This window comes from Danio aesculapii, chromosome 2 (assembly GCF_903798145.1).
Source record: "Danio aesculapii chromosome 2, fDanAes4.1, whole genome shotgun sequence".
Lineage (NCBI taxonomy): Eukaryota > Metazoa > Chordata > Actinopteri > Cypriniformes > Danionidae > Danio > Danio aesculapii.
The window spans coordinates 20,868,745-20,889,740 of record NC_079436.1 but is presented as its reverse complement, the minus strand read 5'-3'; the positions used below and the strand labels follow the sequence as shown (position 1 = coordinate 20,889,740).

Sequence of the window (20,996 nt, the reverse complement as noted above, 5' to 3'; positions counted from 1 at the left end):
GTGCTCTGGTTTCCCCTACAGTCCAAAGACATGTGGAACAGCTGAATTGGGTAAGCTAAATTGTCCGTAGTGTATGTGTGTGAATAAGTGTGTATGTGTTTCCCAGTGATGGGTTGCAGCTGGAAGGACATCCGCTGCATAAAACAAATGCTGGATAAGTTGGCAGTTCATTCCGCTGTGGCGACCCCAGATAAATAAAGGGACTAAGCTGAAAAGAAAATGAATGAATGAATGGATACAAATGAATGATTTGAGGAACAGAATTCTGATATCCTCAATTACATTCAGGAGGTGCTCAACAATTCTACATTTCCTGACTCAAAAAATGATACACAGCTGATATTAACAGGTGGAGTTTAGTGGAAGTCGTCACTTGTCAATCATTCTCCAGTCCTCCGGTGGCTGCACCCAAACATACTTCCTCTTCATCCACAAATTCTCAGCACAATATTAAAAGCATAAAACTTCACAACTGCAAACATTCTGTGTTCTGTTTCAACACATCTCTGCTCACAGGAAGTTTAGCTGCAGAGCTAAAGTTAATTTTAGACATTGAGAGACACTGAGACCTCTGCCTTTCCATCAGCTTCATCTACTTCTGCAAAAAATGCTAATTAGTATTCAAGCATGTCACAGAGAAGAAGTTTGGTTAATATATCACCTTAAGCAACTCAAATGTTTAATGTAAAAAGACCAAAGTAATAAAAAATAAATTTCTTTTTCACAACATTGGATGAATATGTAAAAATGTGCTGCTCAATTTCCTCTCAATAACAAAATAAACACACACACACAAACTGAGATAGAAAAAACCCCATCTGATCAGTAAACTAGATATGTTTGCATAAGCCTGCAGTTTATCAGCATCATGTTGACAGATGAGGTAACCCCTTTATTTGAGTATAAAGTATATTTGAGACTATGGACTAAATCGGGATATGTCAGACAAACTATACTAAGAATGAAACAATTTTCGTTGCTTGATATGTTGACCGCTGTGGAGGATTGCTGTTTTTAAATAACATTTGTTTCACGTGTCACAGAATGAAAGCAGAGAAGCTCTCAGTTTTCCTAAAACAAATATCTAGATACATTTTCTTTCACAGAAAACCAGGCTTTTATGTTTTAGTCTTAGCTTTTCACAGTAAAAAAGTGATTCACACATTACATTTCTTACATCTAGCTCCTTTAATATTAAAGAATTAATCTCAGCCTTTTAAAACAATTAAAAAATGCTATTATAACAACAAGATAAAAGTCTTTGGGGCATCTAAGGTAGCTTATAAAAAAAGTTGAGAAACAGGTAATTCAGCCACAAACATGGTTACGCTGTGATTTAAGCTGTGTTATTCTCACTGACATCACATGATGTGAGTGACACACAACACACAAGTACACACTTCTAGACTATTCCACCTGAAACCCACTCAATACACTGCAAATGCTTCATGCAAATAATACAAATTGCGCAAAATGCATATTGTTCATCATTGAGTTTTGCGTTGACACACTGATAAATGACCACAACAGCTATGGCAACCTGATGATTAATGTGCCGATATGACATGACAGAGTGATCATTACTGCATACACTCATCACACCGCTGTGACTGCGTAAAGTGTAACAGGTGAATACGTCAACATCGTTTACGTTTGTTTTGGCATCGCAGGAACATAACTTTGACAAACCCATGAATAATGTGATATAAAAATGCCACTTCTGCCGTAAACTCATTTGGTAAAAGTTGTGGGATGACATGAATACTTTGACACATATTTTTTTGTGTGTGTGTGTATCGTAGTAAACAGATATGAGGTTAGCTCATCAGGTTTCATCTGATAACAAGATGAGTTTCACCTACTGTTTGAGGACAAATGACGACAGCAGACGAGACACATTATTACACACTCAGTTTTACACTGTAAAAAAGGCTGGGTTCCACATAATTCCTTCATGTTGTCCCAACACAAATTAAGTTAACTTAAGGATTTTTACACATTTTTGTGGATTGAACACAAAACAATTAAGCTGTCCTAAAAAATCCTTAAGAATTGTGTTGTTTCAACTATTTTTAAATAAGTATTTTGAACAAGCAGCAAAAGTCATATTTGTGTGTAGGAATATTGCCATATTTTGACCAATTTATTATTAGTCGCATAATATTCAAGTGCAGGGGTGACGCAGTGGCACAGTAGGTAGTTCTGCGCCTCACAGCAAGAAGGTTGCTGGGTCGGTTGGCGTTTCTGTGTGGAGTTTGCATGTTCTCCCTGTGTTCGTGTGGGTTTCCCCCACAGTCCAAAGACATGCGGTACAGGTGAATTGGGTAGGCTTCATTGTCCGCAGTGTATGAGAGTATATGAAAGTTTCCCAGAGATGGGTTGTGGCTGGAAGGGCATCCACTGCGTAAAACATCTGCTGGATAAGTTGGCGGTTCATTCCGCTGTGGTGACCCCGGATTAGTAAAGGGACTAAACCGAAAAGAAAATGAATGAATGAATATTCAAGTGCAGTGGGTTTTTAAATACTTCAGTAATTTTATTTGATTGCTATAACTTTTACTATAACATGGAGGGAGGGGGGCATTTTTATCTGGCCACAATTTAAAGTGAAAACACTACATTGTTGCAACCAATTTATTTGCTTTGAAATTAAACAACTAAATTAAATTTCGTAATGTTCAACTTAATTTGTTTGTTTAAATTCAGTTCAAATAAATTGTTTACAACAACTTAACTTAAAAAAATTTGTAAATCCAAGGAATCTTCTTTGAATCATTTGAATCAGTCAGTGTACTTGTTCTTTCACTTTACTCAAAACATTGCTTTGTTCAAAGTACTGATTTAAAATGAAATGAATCAACACAATTCTTACGTTTGTTTTTCGAGACTACTTAATTGTTTTGTTCAATTCACTTACATTTGTAAAAATGTTTTAGTTGACTTAATCAATTTGTGTTTGATCAACATGAAGGAATTGTGTGTCACCCAGCATTTTTTCTAGAGTGTTGAGTACATTTCTGAAGAAAAAACAGTACTCTTTTCAAAAACAACACTTTTAGATCTTACAGTCTTATTTCAACTTAAAAAGTACTTGTTACATTTTTTCCCTCTATCTTATTCACTTTAAATATGGCATCTGGCTTCAGTTGTAACTTTCACAAGAGAAATTTCTGAGTTCAAGATTTCAGGAAGCGTATTAAGGAAGATGTTTCAATTAAAAAGTAAAAAAGGCATGAAAATACTACAGTATTTACATTTGAGTGTTTTTTGTTTGTTTAAATGTAACAAATCTCTAAAATAGTGTTTAGTCCCTGTGAAATCAAAATGAGTTTTTGCTGTTAGTATCAATATGTTAGTCTTAAGGTTATCTAAAAGCTAGTTTGCTTTAAAACAGTGATAAAAATAGATTTTTTTACCCTGTATGGACACAATCTTCCCTGTATGTCTAGAGGAAAGGGGAAAAAGCTAACTTACTTTTTATTTTTTAAACCAACTTCGACAATTCAACTTGTCATTTAATTTATTTACTGCTGTACTGTTACTTTGATGATTTAAGTGCTTCTTTTATCTTCACTTGTAAATCGCTTTAGATTAAAAAAAATGACAAGTGAATAAATGTCTTCATGTTTCAGTTGAAATTGTGTCAAAATCGAACAAAACAGTGAATTTCAAAGCACTTCGCAAGACCTTTAACTGCCGTAATTGTGTTTACATCTACTGTCAGTTAGTTAGATGTAGAAAAGATTCAATAAATGATTTACGGAGTAACAATTGGGGTTGTAAGTGCTCTGACATAGTTTACACTAGGTTCTAAAACTAGTGTTTTAAAACTTCTAAAAACAGCCAGACAAACAATACTTATTTCAGAAAATGATACTGATTTCACAAAAATTCACTGTGAGGTTTATAAAATATATGACATTTATATTACAAGAGCTCAGGAAATTTACATTAGTGTCACTACTGTTTACAAGCCAAATATACAGTGACGCAAAATAAAGTGAAGTGGTCTACAGATCTCTGCACCTGTATACACATCTCATATCTGTTTATATACATTCTCTTAATGGACTGATAACCGTTATACGTCATTTGCTATTCAATGTAATCACCACAATAAAGCAGTGGACGGCACTTTAGATTAACCTTTTACACGGTAGAAATGTTGAGTTCCTCACAATCGATTTGTGTCGGGACAATGTGAAGGAATTAAGTCAGCTCATTGGTTAACAAATTTAAGTGGATTGAATAAAAAACAATTCAGTTGTCCCAAAAAATACCTCAAGAATTTTGGTGTTCCAGCTCATTTTAAATAAGTATATTTACTTTGTTACGTCTTATCAGTATATTTGCATTTCTGATCTGTTTTATCTAAGAAAAAAGTCTTCATGTGTACGTTTCAAATATGAGTAATGTAAAGCAAACGTAATGTAGGGCGGCAAATGAGTGGGTGTGTTTTGACCGGATGTGTTGGACTTGTAGGGGTAAATATACTTCAATCTGACTCCTTCGGCTCACAATGGTTCATTTTTCAAATCTCTTCAGGTTAGGCCTGTTACTAAGGATATGGGTCTGTTTATGTGTTTTGAGTGTGGCGTAAAACTCAGGATATCAGCTCATGCTACATATACCACTACTCAACTGATGTCATAGACACTGACAAATATTCGAAAACCGGTTCTTGCCTTTGCACTGTTTTGAAAGGCATGAATGGGGTGTCTGGGAATGTCACTTGCTTTACTACACTGACGGCTTTTTCTGTAAAGGAAACATGAAAGAATTGCCCAAAATCACTTTTCTCCCACTGACTCATGGTGTGCTGTAAACCGTTTGGATTGTATCGGCTGTGATAACTGTCACTTTTAAAACCATATACAAGAAAAGCTGGAGAAGACTGAATCATTCACTAAACTTGGTGGTCTGTGTGTGTGGAGCAGAAATTTCTGAGTTGGAGATTTTCAGGGTTGCTGCTTTGCTTGGATGCGTGGCAGGCATCTGGCACAAAACTAGGAATGGAAACATCCGTGACTGGAAGAGATAAAAATGTAAGACTCAAGACCACCTGAATAGACAGGATGAACATGCACAGCAGTCATATGACAATAAAAAGTCTAACTTCTTGAAAAATCTGATCAGCATTTCTATTGTAACGTGATATTTAATTGAGTTTCCTTTTTCTGATCAATCAAGCCATTTGTACATGCAATGGTCACTAGCTGTGTTTAAATTACTCTTTAAATTGCAAAGGTGTCACGAGTCCATTGATTCGATGTGGTAAATTGTTCTCTGATAACTAGCAGGTATGTGGCTTAGAAGAAATTGTGGCTTTAAAAATTCAGAATAATGTAAAGTTTATTTATGAACTAATTTCGAGAGAATCATGTGTTTATGATTGACCATGGCTGGTCCCGCATTGGCTATAATATGATTTACCAATCAGACGAATCTAAACGCACATAAATAAGCAGATTTCCTTTCCTTAGTCATCTTTGCCTTGAAGAATCCCCCCATCCACCTCTACTTCTCCCCTTATTGACTAATCTAGGACAGGGTGGCACATCGGCTCAGTGGCTAGCACTGTTGCCTCACAGCAAGAAGGTCGCTGGTTTGAGTCCCGGCTGGACCACGGTGTTTCTGTGTGGAGTTAACATGTTCTCCCGATGTTCATGTGGGTTTCCCCCCGGGTTTTCCAGTTTCCATTCCCAGTCCAAAGACATTCACTTCAATTCACCTTTATTTGTATAGCGCTTTTACAATGTAGATTGTGTCAAAGCAGCTTCACATAAAAGATCATAGTAAATTGAAATAGTGTAGTTCAGTTTTTAAAGTTTAAGTTCAGTTCAGACAAGCAGTATAACTGAATCGAATAAACCAAATTAGCACAGTATATGAATGTTTTACTACTGGGCATTCACCGCATAACCATAGGCTGGTATAGTTGGTGGTTAAATCCACTGTAGCAACCCCTAATATTCAAGGCATAGGCTGAATGAACAAATTTGGGGTAGCTCTCGAGACCTACAAGAGCTCAGACTCCCAAGGATCTTCTGAGCTCATTGCTCTCTCCCGGGACAGCATGTCAAACACACTTTATTGTCAATCATCAGCTAAGTGTGAACTCTTGAAATGGTTGTTTAAAATCACAGGAATTACGCGTTGAATGAAAAGTTCAGTTTTGACCATGTTTGGAAAGGTCATGAATCTTAATAATTATACTTCATTTGTCAAAAAATATTTTAACAAAATTGAGTAGACATCTTTTTAACTGAGAGGTTTATTTTAGCTAGAAGGACTGAGTGAGCTATCTTTATGCCACCAGAGTAACATACTTTGATCCAGAGTTGTGTTTTGGATGAAATATAGGCTAAATTCAAACAAATTATTATTTCACTCAAGAAAAATCACAGTAAAAGCTTAGTGATATGACACAGAGCATAAATGTGCATTAAAGACTCATGCTGCATCCCAATATACTACACTCTAAAAGAATGTACTTTTTTGTGAAGGAAAATATATTCTTTTGAGTGGTTAACAGAAGAGTATAGGCAAGCTTTGGGACATACTACTTCCTCGTTAACAGATCATTATGTTGCTTAGTTATGAGCCCTGTCAATAATTTCGACACATCATCCACATTTATAAATTAATTATGCATTCAGATGTTTATGTCCAAACCAAGTAGGTTTATTATTGTTGTTGCAGATGAAATATAACACAGAAAACGCGATTTAAATATTTTCCAGATAGATCTCCAGATAGATTTCTAGAAATTAATTAAGTCATACAAACCTTTTTACCAAAACCTCTCTTTTAGGTCGGTCTCGTGCATGTTTGTAGTTTATTTACAGTTTTTACCCGCGTTTGTAATCCTAATTGACTTCACATGCAACGTGCAATGTATTGTGGGCAATATCAGCAGTTAGAGTTTGGACAGTTCAACACTTAATTTTTTTTTTTACTTCGGCATACTCTTTTCAACATACTACGATTTGGGACATACAAATTCTATTTTCAAATACTATTTAGGATGGATAGTATGCGAATTGGAACACAGTATTATATTCAGCAGTTTGTGCCTGTTGAATCATTACAAACATTAATTTGTTTATTAATTTTCCTTCAGCTTAGTTCCTTATTTATCAGGGGTCGCCACTGGGGTCAGGGGTCACAGAATGAAAGGCCAACTATTCTGGCATACGCTTTATGCAGCAGATGCCCATCCAGCCACAACCCAGTACTGGGAAACACCCATATACACTCTCACATTCACACACACACACACACACACACACACACACACACACACACACACACACACACACACACACATATGGCGAATTTAGTTCATCCAATTCACCTATAGCGCATGTCTTTGGACTGTGGGGGAAATCAGAGCACACGAAGGAAACCCACGTGAACACGGGGAGAACATGCAAACTCCACACAGAAATACTTACTGGCCCAGCCGGGACTCGAACCAGTGACCTTCTTGTTGTGAGGCAACAGTGCTAACCACTGAGCCACCATGTCACCTTACAAAAAATACAATTAAAAAGACTGATTCTTCAGGGTGGCGCTAAATAAATCATTAATCTGTATATTCTGCATTTTGCATTCTAATGAGCTGTGATAAGATGAGATGACTGGTTCCATTACATGACAGCTTTATAATGCCAATCTCGTTTTCAAAATAAGAGTCCCACAAACATAATACGTTTAATAAAACTTTAAATAAACTTTAAAATAATGGAAAAAATATCATAATTGTTACAATCTCTGAAGCATTGTGGCCTATCAAACACAGCCTGCATATAAATGATCCCATGTGGATTGTCAGAGTCTGTTTTGTTCCAATTGAGCCTATTTTTTTACTAAGATTTTACACACATTTTACAGTATTTACACAAAAACTGGGAAACAATGGTGTTTGAAGCTCACAGTATGTCATTTCCATTTACCGAACTGTTGGTATTCTATGCCTAAATATCCAGATTGTCATTCCATGGCACCTTAGAACAACCGTAGCTATGTAAAGACATCTTAAATATTATTTTCCAAAACATGACTGCACTTTATGACAATTATTAAAAAGAATCTAACTTTTAATGGACTTTTAAGGTCCAGATGGATGCTCACTTCCAGTTTGCATCTTTACCATCCAGTCTGAATGTTTTTTTTTAAACATCCAGTTCAAAAGATTAAAAACGTTGATGTAAATGTAACAAGTGAGCAGGTAGTCAGTGTGGTTAACAGTGTGTGTCACTAACACAAAGGTATAAGCATTCCAAACAGATGACGGTAACTTGAAAAATCTAGCACAATCCAGCAGTGCGCTTAAGTTTGGAGACTCATTTCCGCTGCAGATTATGATAAAACCATATGAGGTCAGCATGGGAAGCACTCGCACAAAAAAATCTGGTGCCAGTTATTCTGATGGTCTGTCGTAAGAGTGGAGATTCAGGTTTCATTCAAACTTTCACTTCTTACGCAACAGTCTGAGTGTTGTGGTGGCACTGTGCCAGGCTCCGACGCACTGCTGAGGAGAAGTTTACCTTACGGAAGGTCAGATTTTATGACAATTATCTGACTCAACTATAATTTCTGGAAAACCTGAACTTCAGCTGAACCTGTAGCTATAATTGAAAGGTTTTGAGTCACCAAGACTTTATGCTGTTTATGTTGTTGAATGAAGTCTCTCATGCTCTACAAGGCTACATTTATATGAAATAAAGTATAAAAACAGTAAGGCTGTGAAACATTTTTGAAATTGGAAATAATTTTAAAATATGACATTCCTATTATGTCAAATAAGTATAACAAATTATAGTACCACACGATAATTTAGAAATCATTGTAATATGATAATTTCTTACTATTATTAGTTGAGCTGCTTAATGTTGTTTTTCTGGAAATTGAGAGTATAATATATATATATACATACATATATATATACATATATAAATTTGGCAACGCAGTGGCGCAGTAGGTAGTGCTGTCGCCTCACAGCAAGAAGGTTGCTGGTATGCTGTTCTCCCTGCATTTGCGTGGGTTTCCTTCGGGTGCTCTGGTTTCCCCCACAGTCCAAAGACATGCGGTACAGGTGAATTAGGTAGGTTAAATTGTCCATAGTGTATGAGTGTGAATGAGCATGTGTGGATTAATAAAGGGACTAAGCCAAAAAAAAAAAAAGAATGAATATATATATATATATATATATATATATATATATATATATATATATATATATATATATATATATATATAATTTTTAAATGTATTTTGGTAAATTTAAATTGAGCACATGCTGGATAAAAGTATCTGTTAAAAATAATCTTACTAATTTTTTAATAGTACACTTACAGTATAATAAACATTATCATTAGGATGATCATAAAATGAGTCTTACAACAACATAAATGCTTCAGTTTATCAGGATATGAAAATATCATTTTATCACAATATAAATAATATTCATTCTGTAATTTAATTAATAAATTCATAGGGAAAATATGCAAAAATGTTGCTGTAAATTGAATTATTACTTTTTATATTTTTCAATACACAAAGCTAAATTTTTATACCTGAATTTCAGTCGTTGAATCTATGCTTATCACAGCTGGCAGATTTACTCATTTGACATAATCAGTGAACATGAACAAATAATGTACTTGGAATTCATATATGCTATTAGACTAAAGTTGGACACATTTTCTTTGTTTGCAAGTACATGTCAACTTACACTAACCCCAACTTAACAGTCTACTTATAATATTTTGAGAAGTTTAGGCTTCTGATGTAATGGTGGTCTTAATTATTTTTTATATTTATTTGATAAATAAGGTATTTGTTAAATGAATGAGCAGATCTGTGACCACATAGTGAAGGCAAAAAAATCAGACAATTAATCCTGTGAACTTCAGCTTAAGAGAGAATAAAGTACATGCAGAGCTGTGATTGATATACATCATTCAAGAGGCTGATATTTGCTCAGTGAATAACTTATCAACACATTTGAAAGAAAAGTAAAACAATGCATAACACTATACATTTCCCACCCCTCGACTGTGTGTTCTCAAAGGGTGCATGTGTGTGTTAATGGCTCGGAAATACGCCAAAGAAATCACTGTGCAAACATTGGGTTGGCAGATTGCCTTGCTCAGATAAAGTGTGAGTCTGGTGATATAACATCATCATAACACCATTGAGGTCTCTCTGCCCCCTCTTCATGGAGGTTTTCTAACCTTTAAAACTTTTCAGTGGATTTTACCACCATCTAGTGATAGAAGAAATACTAGTTGTACCTTTTATTGATGAATTTACTCCATTTTGTGTTCAAATCAAAAATGTGAGAGAACGTGTAAACTATGGTAGAACTGAGGTGAGATGAGAAAGCAAAGCCAAGGACATGAATCAACATGTCAGATTTGCTTCATGTGCAGACAAGAAAGCATATCAGTCAGTACATCAAGTCTTTTTAGGCTGACATTGTACCTAACTTAGGTGATAAAACACTCACGTGTCAGGCAACTAACAAGCTATTAAAATAAATTTTAAAAAGCTATTAGATATGTAATCGACTATTTTCCCACTGTTCTTAAAGTTGCAGCTTATTTATATTCACTATAGATGTCTATTAATTATACACTCTTAAAAAAATTGGACCTTTAAAGCATTTCCCCCATAGTTATAGTTCAATTTGGATTTGTATTGTCCTGCTAAATGCTTTCATATGCTGAAATGGTTCTTTATATGATAAGCTCTTTATTTCCCGCCTTTTTTCCCCAAATCTATAACTGACAAAGCACCTGCAGCTCGTTACTGGTTTTCTGGAGCTCAGTTATCAACTACACAGACTGTCAAACACTCTCTCAGCAGGTAGATTCATTTTTTTAATTCATACTTTGAACTTGTCTGTGCATTTTAACTTTCAAAATGTAATTTGTTTTGCGATAAACTTTTCTTTCCTTCTATTTCTAGTTTAACTGACCAGACTTGGCTTTGATAAAACAATTGTTTGTACCTAAACAAATCTAAAAATGGAAGCCTGTGAGACATACTAAGACAGACAGCTAATAATAATTGTATTAATATAAATAAATAAATCATAAACTCAAGAAATAACAAAAAAATATATAATAATAATCAAAGCATGATTCTTTAAGGATCTTCATAAAAAGAGTTCTATTTAGCACCAAAATGGGTTCTGCTATTGTTACAACCCAAAGAAGATGGATTAGAACCAAAAGAACGCCATTTTGGTCTTGGTTACTATAAATCCAAATATATTACTACGATCTGGATTTTCTACATCTAAAATAGAAATGAGCATGAATTCAGTACGCTGTCAAACCCAACAGTCAACTTTATCAAATTAAATGAGTGTCAAAAATTACTGAACTCAAAATTTACTGAAAGTTAATTTTGCTCATTTCAAAAAAGTTTTGAACTCAGTTTTGAAGGTAATGAGTTAATTAAATACCTCATTAATTCAACTTAAATGGAGTAAGTTCACAGTACTCATATAGATTAGCTTTTTTTAATGCAGATGGTTGTAGCAATCTGTGTTTTCAAACGGTTTGAGTTGCCTTAACTTATTGAGCTTTTTCTCGGTTGGAGTTCTCTTCATTTATTTGGTTTTACTGTGCTCAGATTGCTTCGTTTACTCAAATGGATTAATTTCACAATACTCATTAGGATTAGTTATTGAACTTAAATGGTTTGTTGCAATCGGTTTCCTCAAATGGTTTGAGTTACCTTTACTTTTTGGGTTTTACAGTATAGATCAAAATGATGACGTACTATTTGCTGGATGCAAAGACATGCAATTTTATTTGTTGTTGTTTTCTCGACTGTACTATGGTGGCTGAGAGTTTAAACACGCTGTAAGTTAAAAAACCCATGCAAATAGAAAAACATGCAGCAGTGTTTTTGGAGATCTGAGAGGCAATTTTTATGTTTATTTGAATGTACTGGTCATATGTTCCTTATTGTTTGTGTATTTTTAACCCTAATAATCTGACAAACTACACAATTAATGTTAAATTAGCCACTGACTCTAAACAGAAAGCAGACGGGTTCATCCCTTCCTCCCAGACACAAAGACACCATTTCCAGTGTTTTTTTTTTTTGCAAGTGTTGTCAATAATGTATGAAGATGGTTTGACCATATTAGTATATACAATTAAACATTAAATACATTGTTAAAACTTTGGTAGAGGAATAAATAAACTACTAATTTAATTATGGCAAGAAGGATGTTTTTTAGTTGGTAGTTGAATAAATTACAATTATAAATAGGCAAAAAACAAAAGGGTCACAATGGCCATCCACAAAAACATTTGAAACAGAACATCAATAAATTTTATGCTTTCAATCAAATGGGCAACTACATAAAAACACCCCTACATGTTTTGGTCTATAACACACAAAATTAAATTATTAGGTTGCAAGGAATTATTGGCCTTCACCACAGTCTAAAAGCCAAAACACTAGGCTTTAACCATTTAAACTTTATGCAGCTTTAAAAAAGTGCACGCTTAACCATAAAGGTAAGCAGGATGTGTCTGACAAAATAGAAATTAGATTTTTTTTTTGTGTTGGGGTTATTGTGCATTGTTTGTTCATCTCTCTCTGCGACAAGCTGGTTTAATTCTTCTGCTGTAATCCTATTACATCACATCAAATTATTACAGAGATGTAACCATGATGTGTTTGCAGACAGAGGCATTATTATCTGAGACAGTACACAGCAAAGACAGCTAATCACAGCAAACGCTAAGGTAAGAATTGCTTTTTTTTTCCACACAGAGCAGATTGAAAATATTAAAATGGTTAAAGCTATAAAACAATGCAACACCATAAGAATTTTACTTAAGGCATTACTGAATTCAGTATATGCAGGATGCACTAACATATTGATATATTACGAGAAAAAAGAACCAATTTTAAATCCATGCATTTTTACTCTGTAAAAAAGTAGACTCAACTCAACTTACAAAATTGTAAGGCAACTTGCTGTACAGCTTTTTTGAGTTGACTCAAGGACTACACTTGACTCAGTTTAAGTTGAGTCAACTAAAAAGGCTCAACATAAATCAAGTCAAGTTTAAAATTAAGTCATTTTTTATTATATGCTAAATAAAATAATATATTTAATGTTCTATTATTCTATAAATATAAATATAGATTATATAATGGAGTAACAGCATTTCTAAAACCTGCTTCAAATGCATTCGCATGATGTACTGTAGACCTTGTCCATGCTAACTTACACTTTTTCTAATTGAGTTTGTTTATGGGTGTGAAAATTTGAGGTGGTAAAGCAATCTGTGATAGCCGGATTGAACAAGATTACTTCTGACGCATTTCTGAGTGTGTCTTGTTCATAGCATCCAGAGAAAAAGCTCATCTGGACATTCTTCAGCAGGCTAGCGGCTTATCATACACTGAGGAAGCCTTATAAACAAAGGTGGCTCATTGAGATTGAGATGCTACAAATTGCTCATTTTTAATTTCTCAGATGAAAACGTGTAGTTGTCATTCACATCATGCAGAAATAAAGGAACACTGTGGGTGTCAAAAGGAACAAAGCCCTTACTCATAGCCATATAATCTGATTGTAGTGCAATCCATTACTTGTAGGCGAGTAATCTGCTAATTCCACCTCAACCTTGACAACTGTAACAGACTCTGACAGACTTCATGCGACAGTCAACTTTGATTACATCATAATTACAGCTCTAAAGTAACAGACATTGAGTACTTGTTAAATTTTCAATAAATAGATAAATAAATGAGTAGTCTGAACATAAATTTCCACAACAATGTGGTTCTCTTCAGGAGCAACCTTCAAAATATTTCAAAAACTTAATAGTACCTAACCAAAAATAACAATAATCATGGTAATGGACAATTGCAACAAACTAATGGTGTGAATAGCTCATGCAATAAAAATAAAATCTACTTTGATTACATCAGAATAACTGCAGAGCTGCATGATTTTGGGAAAATCTGACATTGCAATGTTTTGTTTTTCTGCAATATGAATACAATTTCAACAGATGGCTTGAATAGTTCTATTTGGGAAAAATCGCTATAATTAGTTTGATTTGTAAGTGTGTGAATCATGTATAAAAAATAATAAACAAATTGTAAGCAAGGATAATTACAACAGAGCAAAGAAAAAAGTCAAATAAACAGTGCTTTATGATTTCCCTGAGAGGCAAACAGTATTCAGATACAGAAATTGAATAATGTAAAATACTTCTTCATTAAAGTTACAATTGTAGCACATTATTGTGCCTGAAGGTTTTAAACTCTCTTGAAATGTCTTTAAAACACATGCAAATGATAAAGTTTCACTCTGTTACTGTTATACTTTGCAATAACTCCACAAATCTAATGTATTCTCATCTATTCAGCTGTTTATCAACTAAAATCTTAACTCAACATTGCATATCCTGCAATGCGAGTATTGTGGACACACGTATTGCAATATCGATACTGAAACGATATATTATGCAGCCCTAAACTGCACCACAGTAACTGACTGTAACATACTGTCAAACTTTTTATATGGTCTGTCAATATAAAATTGAGTCAAAATGTAGAGGATATTGCATATAATGGGCAAATTCAGATGGAGCAACAACTTCCTATTATTGTCCAATCCCTAGCTGAAACCAGCTGAACTGGAAGTTGCTGAGATTATTAGACCTCGTTTGCATCTGGTATTTAGATGCATTTTCATTGATCTGATCACAAATGGACAAAACTAAGTACAGGTCTGAACAGAGTGTGAAACATTTTGAGCTTGTCCATTTTGACCACTTCCAGAGGTGATTGAAAATTCGACCAGATTGCTCTAACCGTGCAAATGCACACATGATTGAAAGCATTCAAACAGATGCTAAACACCACCTTCTGTTCACTGCTGAGCTCAATTACAAATCTTACATTAATATTATATAATATGTACTTATATAGATAAGTATACTCCTATTTAATGATTGATCCTTCTGATACATTGCTAGCATCGAAAAATATCAATACTTTAGGATCGATAGTGTCTATTTGATTGGAAATAAAATAAATAAATGATCTTTATTTTTTTTAATTAGTCAATGCATGCAAAAGTAACCTATTTATAAAGGATTTTTAATTGTCCTGGTACTTTTAATTTGTAATTTTTGTAAATTATGAAAATTGCACTATAGGTTACACAGTATTAAAAATCAGAGAAAGTCAAACTGATTTGTTCAAAGAAAAACTGCCACTCCAAACACAAAAGGATTTTGATTGAAGATTACCAATATATATATATATATATATATATATATATATATATATATATATATATATATATATATATATATATATATATATGTGGATTAACTTGGACAAATCTTTTTTCACCTAAAGAATAAAAATGTGCACTAGCTAAATAAACATTGTCAAATTTGATTTCATATTGACATTAAGGAATGTCTGTTTTTTTTTTTTATTCCTCTTATCAGGTCTCCATAGAAGATTCATCATGTCAGAGTCACCTGAGATTGAGGAACTACCAGCAACCCAAACAGGTAAAAAAAAAAAAACCTTAGTTTCACAGTGATTTCAAAACTCATCTTGCAAACATCAGTATTTACAGTAGTCATGAGGTAATAGTGGATATTTCCCACATGTTGTGATATGGCCAAGATTGCTTTAATTGAAGGTTATGTTCTGTATCTGTAAACAGTTTCTTTTAAATTATTATTTAACTAATCCATTGATTGCAATGCGGCAAAACATCTTTGTAGGGCCCAAAGGTGTGATCCATGACTGGAGGAAGTTTAAACTTGAGAGTGAAGACCATGATAGTATCCCTTCCAACAAGAGAGAGCTCCTCAGACAGATGTCTAACCCTAGATCCAGTGATGACCCACGGGATAAAGTGAACCGTAAGGTAATCACAGAAAAATATTGTCAATCTTATTTTGCCGCAATACAATACAATACAATTGAAAGGTTTGGGATTGGTGCATTTTTTCCAAAATAAATACTCACCACATCAAACTCACCACAATTTGTTAGAAATTATAGCAATTTTGTGAAATATTATTACGATTTAAATGAACCATGTTATACATTAACAAATTAAAAATATATAATCTTGTGACCATAAAGCTGAATTTTCAGCAGCCAATTGTCAAAAGACTACAGCAACATTATTACCTGGTTTACACAAATTTTGGGAACAATTTTTAATGTGAAAAATTAAGGGTCCCAAAATCGATTCTTGAAAAACACCTAAAGAAACTTTAAACGTCCAGCGAAGGAAACAGCCAGTGATGTAAACTAGTTTAATTTTTTGGTCAAGATTCCTTAATAAATACAAAGCTCAAAATACCAGTATTTGTGCTAGACAAAACTCCTTTGAAATGCTCAATACATTTTCTGTATGTAATAAATAAAAGTACTTTCTTTGTCAAAAACATTTTTACTGAGCCCAAACTTTTGCAGAGTAGTACTGCCTTTTGAACATGCTAACTGCTTTCCCTTATTATTTTATACCTGATTAGATACATTGTGCCAAATTTATAATTAAAAACTGAAAATTACAATAAAATGACCCAAGATTAATAACATTTCTTTAATATCAGCTTAATCATTTCACAATCAATTCACTCAAGTGGGACCAGACTTGCATGTATATTTATTAAAACATTCCTATGTTCGACCATCTGCAGATGAGCATTCAAGAATACGAGATGATCCAAGAAGAGGACGAACAGTGTCTCCGTAAGTATCGCAAGCAGTGCATGCAGGAGATGCACGAGCGCCTGAGTTTCGGGCCCAAGTTTGATTCTGTGTTTGATCTGGAGAGTGGAGAGGCCTTTCTGGATGTCATCGAGAATGAGCATCACCTGACCCTAGTGGTGGTGCACATCTATGAGGACGGGATCGGAGGTTGCGATGCCCTCAACAACTGCTTGACTTGCCTGGCAGCAGAATATTCGACCGTCAAATTCTGCCGAATCCGAGCCTCAGCCACAGGAGCGGGTGAGCGTTTTTCAGAGGACGTTCTGCCCACCCTGCTGGTCTACAAGGCTGGAGAGATGCTGGGCAACTTCCTATGTGTTACAAAGCACATGAATGAAGAGTTTTTCGCCACAGACGTGGAGAACTTCCTAAACGAGTACGGCCTGCTGCCAGAGAAAGAGTTTGCAGCAAGTCCTGATGAGGAGGAGAACGCGGATGTGGAATAATCAGAAGTTAATTACTTTAGTCAACCTGTCAGACTTAATACAGAGATAGATTGAGTAATGATGCTGTGACTGCTGGGCCATGATTCCACAAACACGCACACCTCAAGGCATTTACTAACAGCTGATTTACAGCAGTTTAATACTTCATAGTGTTATCAAAGGCGCACAGTCATGCTCATTTTATTAGCCAGAGCTCTCACAAGTCTTTCAATGACTTTTCCATGACTGTTCCAGTAGTTTCTGATAAGGATTTTAAAGCTCATTCTTATTCAGTTTTAAATTTGTGAAGCAGCTGAGTGGAAAAAACCCTGATTCATTTAATTATTACTGTTGTAAGTCAGTTCTTTACTCTTTACACCACAGAGCTTTAAAAAACCCATATATATTGTAAGTGAATAGCAAAGTGATGTCACATCTTCTCAAACAATATAGGGCAAAATTTAATCAGTTTCAGTAGTTTGATCCATCTTTCCAGATGCAAAACTTTCAGAAAAGTTGCATCGCATGGTAAACCATTTTTAAACTAGAACCTAAAGTTCATTGATGAACTTTGATGTTGGCTTGAGAAAGCCAACTTGACTGCGGTAGGACTGGGAATGGCAGTTGGCAGGAAGCACAGTGGTTTCGAAGTGGTTGCTAGGCAGTTGCTAAAATGTTTATGACATTGCTAGGTGGTTTCTAAGCATTTGCTAAATGTCTCGTGTACATGTTTGATCAAATGCTTATACTTAGTAGACATTTCTAGCATATGTTATTGCACTTAGATAATCCTTAATAGTATGTGGCTAATCGTTATTAGCAATTGGCTTATCATTGGTACCATGCATAGTACACATGAAGTCCCATTTGCTAGCATGAGTAAAACAAGCTAATACCCAGGTCCCTACGATGTTCTGATGTAGAGATATTGCTGTTTTTAAATGGTTGCTAGGTTAGCCTGTTTTGTTGCTATGGGGATAATTGACAGCTCAGTGATGATACAAAGCTTCTTGCCAATATGAGTGATATAAATCAACTTGCTTGCCATATTCTATCGAAAATATAATGCATGCTTAATAAGTGTGAAAGGGATACATGCAAAAATGGCTTGCCGAATCGGTAAAAAATATGGAGTTTAAGTCAAATGGCTAGCCACATTTTAGGTCTGATAAACCTGAAAAGATAGAGCAACAAAATCTAATGCAAGACACAGCTTTTGGCCGAATTTGAGGCTTGTATAATTTTTTTTATATGCCCGGATTATTAAAGTATAATATTTAACATTTTTTATTAAAAAACGATAAGTCTGATTAGCATGAGGAGATATAGCAACAATCTTGAATGCAGAAGGCACATTTGACCAAATTTGGGTCTTGTAGCATAAACAGTCTAGGAGGAGATACTTTTGTTTTCGAGGACAGAGTAGTATAACAGTATGTTGGCTTTCTCAAGGCAACATAACTTGAGTTGGTTTCCAGTGAAGATGTCATGGGCAGGTGTGACTATGAGGCTCTTTTCTTTTTAAGGTCATCTTTTTAGGTGTTGTGTCTTTTTTCAACCACCTGCCGATTTATAACCCCATCATTGATATCGCTACCTGTTTGCCTGATCCAAAACCTCACCCCTAATCATATCACTTAACCATAAACCTACCATGCGGCAATAATTTGGCAGGGATTCAGAATTTGGCACAACGTCTATTCACATTCTTCAGTCTGTTGATGTCTGACGTCCACAAGTGAAATTATAAACACTGAAGAGTAGCTTAATACTACAAATTGAACATTGTTTTTAAGGTTTTAAATTGGTTCAATAAGAAAAATCAATCAATCAATCAATCAATCAATAGTTTCACTAACCAAACATTGTATTGAGACAGTATTTTAAATAAATTTTGTTTTTTTAAACATGATCAAATAATCCATAAAAAACACACACTTTAAATTTTAATAGTATTCCTGGTTTTATTCTCAGTTGTTATTTATTTATTTGTTTATATCTTTATTTATTAATTAATTAATTTATTTATTTGCAGCCTTGGTAAGCATATGACACTTTTTTCAATAATATAAAGAAACATAGTGACTTTTTACTGTTTATATATTCAAATAAAGAATTTGAAATGAACTATTTGATAAATTTCTGACCTTTCCAAGACTATGAAAAGTTCTGTTTTTTGCTTTTTAATTGAAGGTTTGCCCTTCATGAACGCAAATTGTCAAACAGTGACACTGTAGTTGTCATTTACTGTGAATGGAGCTGCTGTCTGCTTAATAAATAAATGATATCACAAAAAAGTGTGACTAAATTTGTTGTCATACTGCACTGCATAAAATCCGTGACTTCATTCATTATGAACTAATGCAAAAATGGTCTGAGGGCACTCCTCTCTTTTTTGTTTTCAACCCCATACAAATAGTTGTGTGCTCCAAATGTCATTCCAGGTCAAACACGTTCAGACAAGTACCAAAGCAAACTCTAACATCACATAGTCACAGGATTACTGTGTGTCTTAGAGAAAGAGTATGTGCAAGTACCTACAGGTTAATATGGATTTACATCTAAATGAGACTAATATACTTTAGAGCAGGGGTCTCTAAAGGGGGTCAATTATTGTTTGTAATGGCAATTGCCTTAAAAAAGTTAGCAAATAATTGACGTTACTAAAACAATAAAGTATATCCACACTGTAAAAAATGCTGGGTTTCACAAAATCGATTTGTGTTGGCACAACATTAAGAAATTAAGTTGCCTTGTTTGCTTTTACAAATTTAAGTGAATTGAACATAAAACAATATAAAAAACCTCAAGAACTTTGTTGTTACATCTTATTTTAAATAAGTAGTTTAAATAAACTGTTCTCGGAGTGCATTTTAAAGCATCTAGTTGATTTTCTTAAAATAAGTAATATTCCCATTGCTATTTTAAAAGTGAGTAAACCCATTGCTTTAAAGGGGTGGTCTATTATGATATCATTTTAAACTTTAGTTCATGTGTAATGTAGTTGTGTGAACGTAAAAAACAATAAGAGAATAATAAGACTAAGGTGTTTACATGAGTGGCTTTTTGAGTGTTACTTTCATGATACCATTTTACATGTTATAACATATAATTCGATTAACGTCATTGCATCACTGCGCTATCTGCATTTTCTCCAGAGTTTCATGCAATTTTGGGTGTTTCACTTTTAGTTTGTCGACTTTAACTGCAGTTTGGCATTTTCACTTTCATTCATGAACATTTTATGCTCGCCCTCCGTGACAAACGAGATATTGGATGCAACTATGAACTGCTGGAAGAGTTGTTTTAATGGAAGTTCATACCACATGGTGAATGGAAGAAAAAAAAAACCTCCACATTTCACGATGCAGGTGTCTGTGGTCTGCACTGACTGGGTAGGTGCAAAGAGTGTCAAACAGCCGAGTGTGTGTGTGTGTGTGTGTGTGGACTATCCTGTTGCAAAACGTGGCGAAAAGTCCTACATGACGGTAATAATTTGATTAAGGTGTTTACATGCCTGTACTGCACTTCAATAATGCGACTTAAATCGGCATACTCCACGTCTTAATTCGATTTCTCCTTAGTTCGATTACGACCTTAATCTGATTAAATTAATCAAAAATCACTGTTTACATGGTTAACTCTTAATCAGAGTATTGTCTTAATCGCATTAAAATTGAATAATTGGTGTCCATGTAAATGTAGTCAGTGTTTACCAACACAATCTCACAGCAATTCGTAACTTTTTTTTATTTAGTGGCTAATTCG

At 34.4% G+C, this 20,996-nt stretch overlaps 1 protein-coding gene across 1 annotated transcript; it reads left to right on the top strand.

The window, feature by feature from the left end:
• Positions 1–12,716: 12,716 nt before the first annotated feature.
• On the top strand, positions 12,717–19,144 carry pdca (phosducin a). The gene is made up of 4 exons (XM_056474588.1): positions 12,717–12,779; positions 15,516–15,581; positions 15,801–15,946; positions 16,731–19,144. Exons 2-4 carry the CDS (start codon positions 15,536–15,538, stop codon positions 17,247–17,249), a joined length of 711 nt encoding a protein of 236 aa, XP_056330563.1. The 5' UTR covers positions 12,717–12,779; positions 15,516–15,535; the 3' UTR covers positions 17,250–19,144.
• Positions 19,145–20,996: the final 1,852 nt, after the last annotated feature.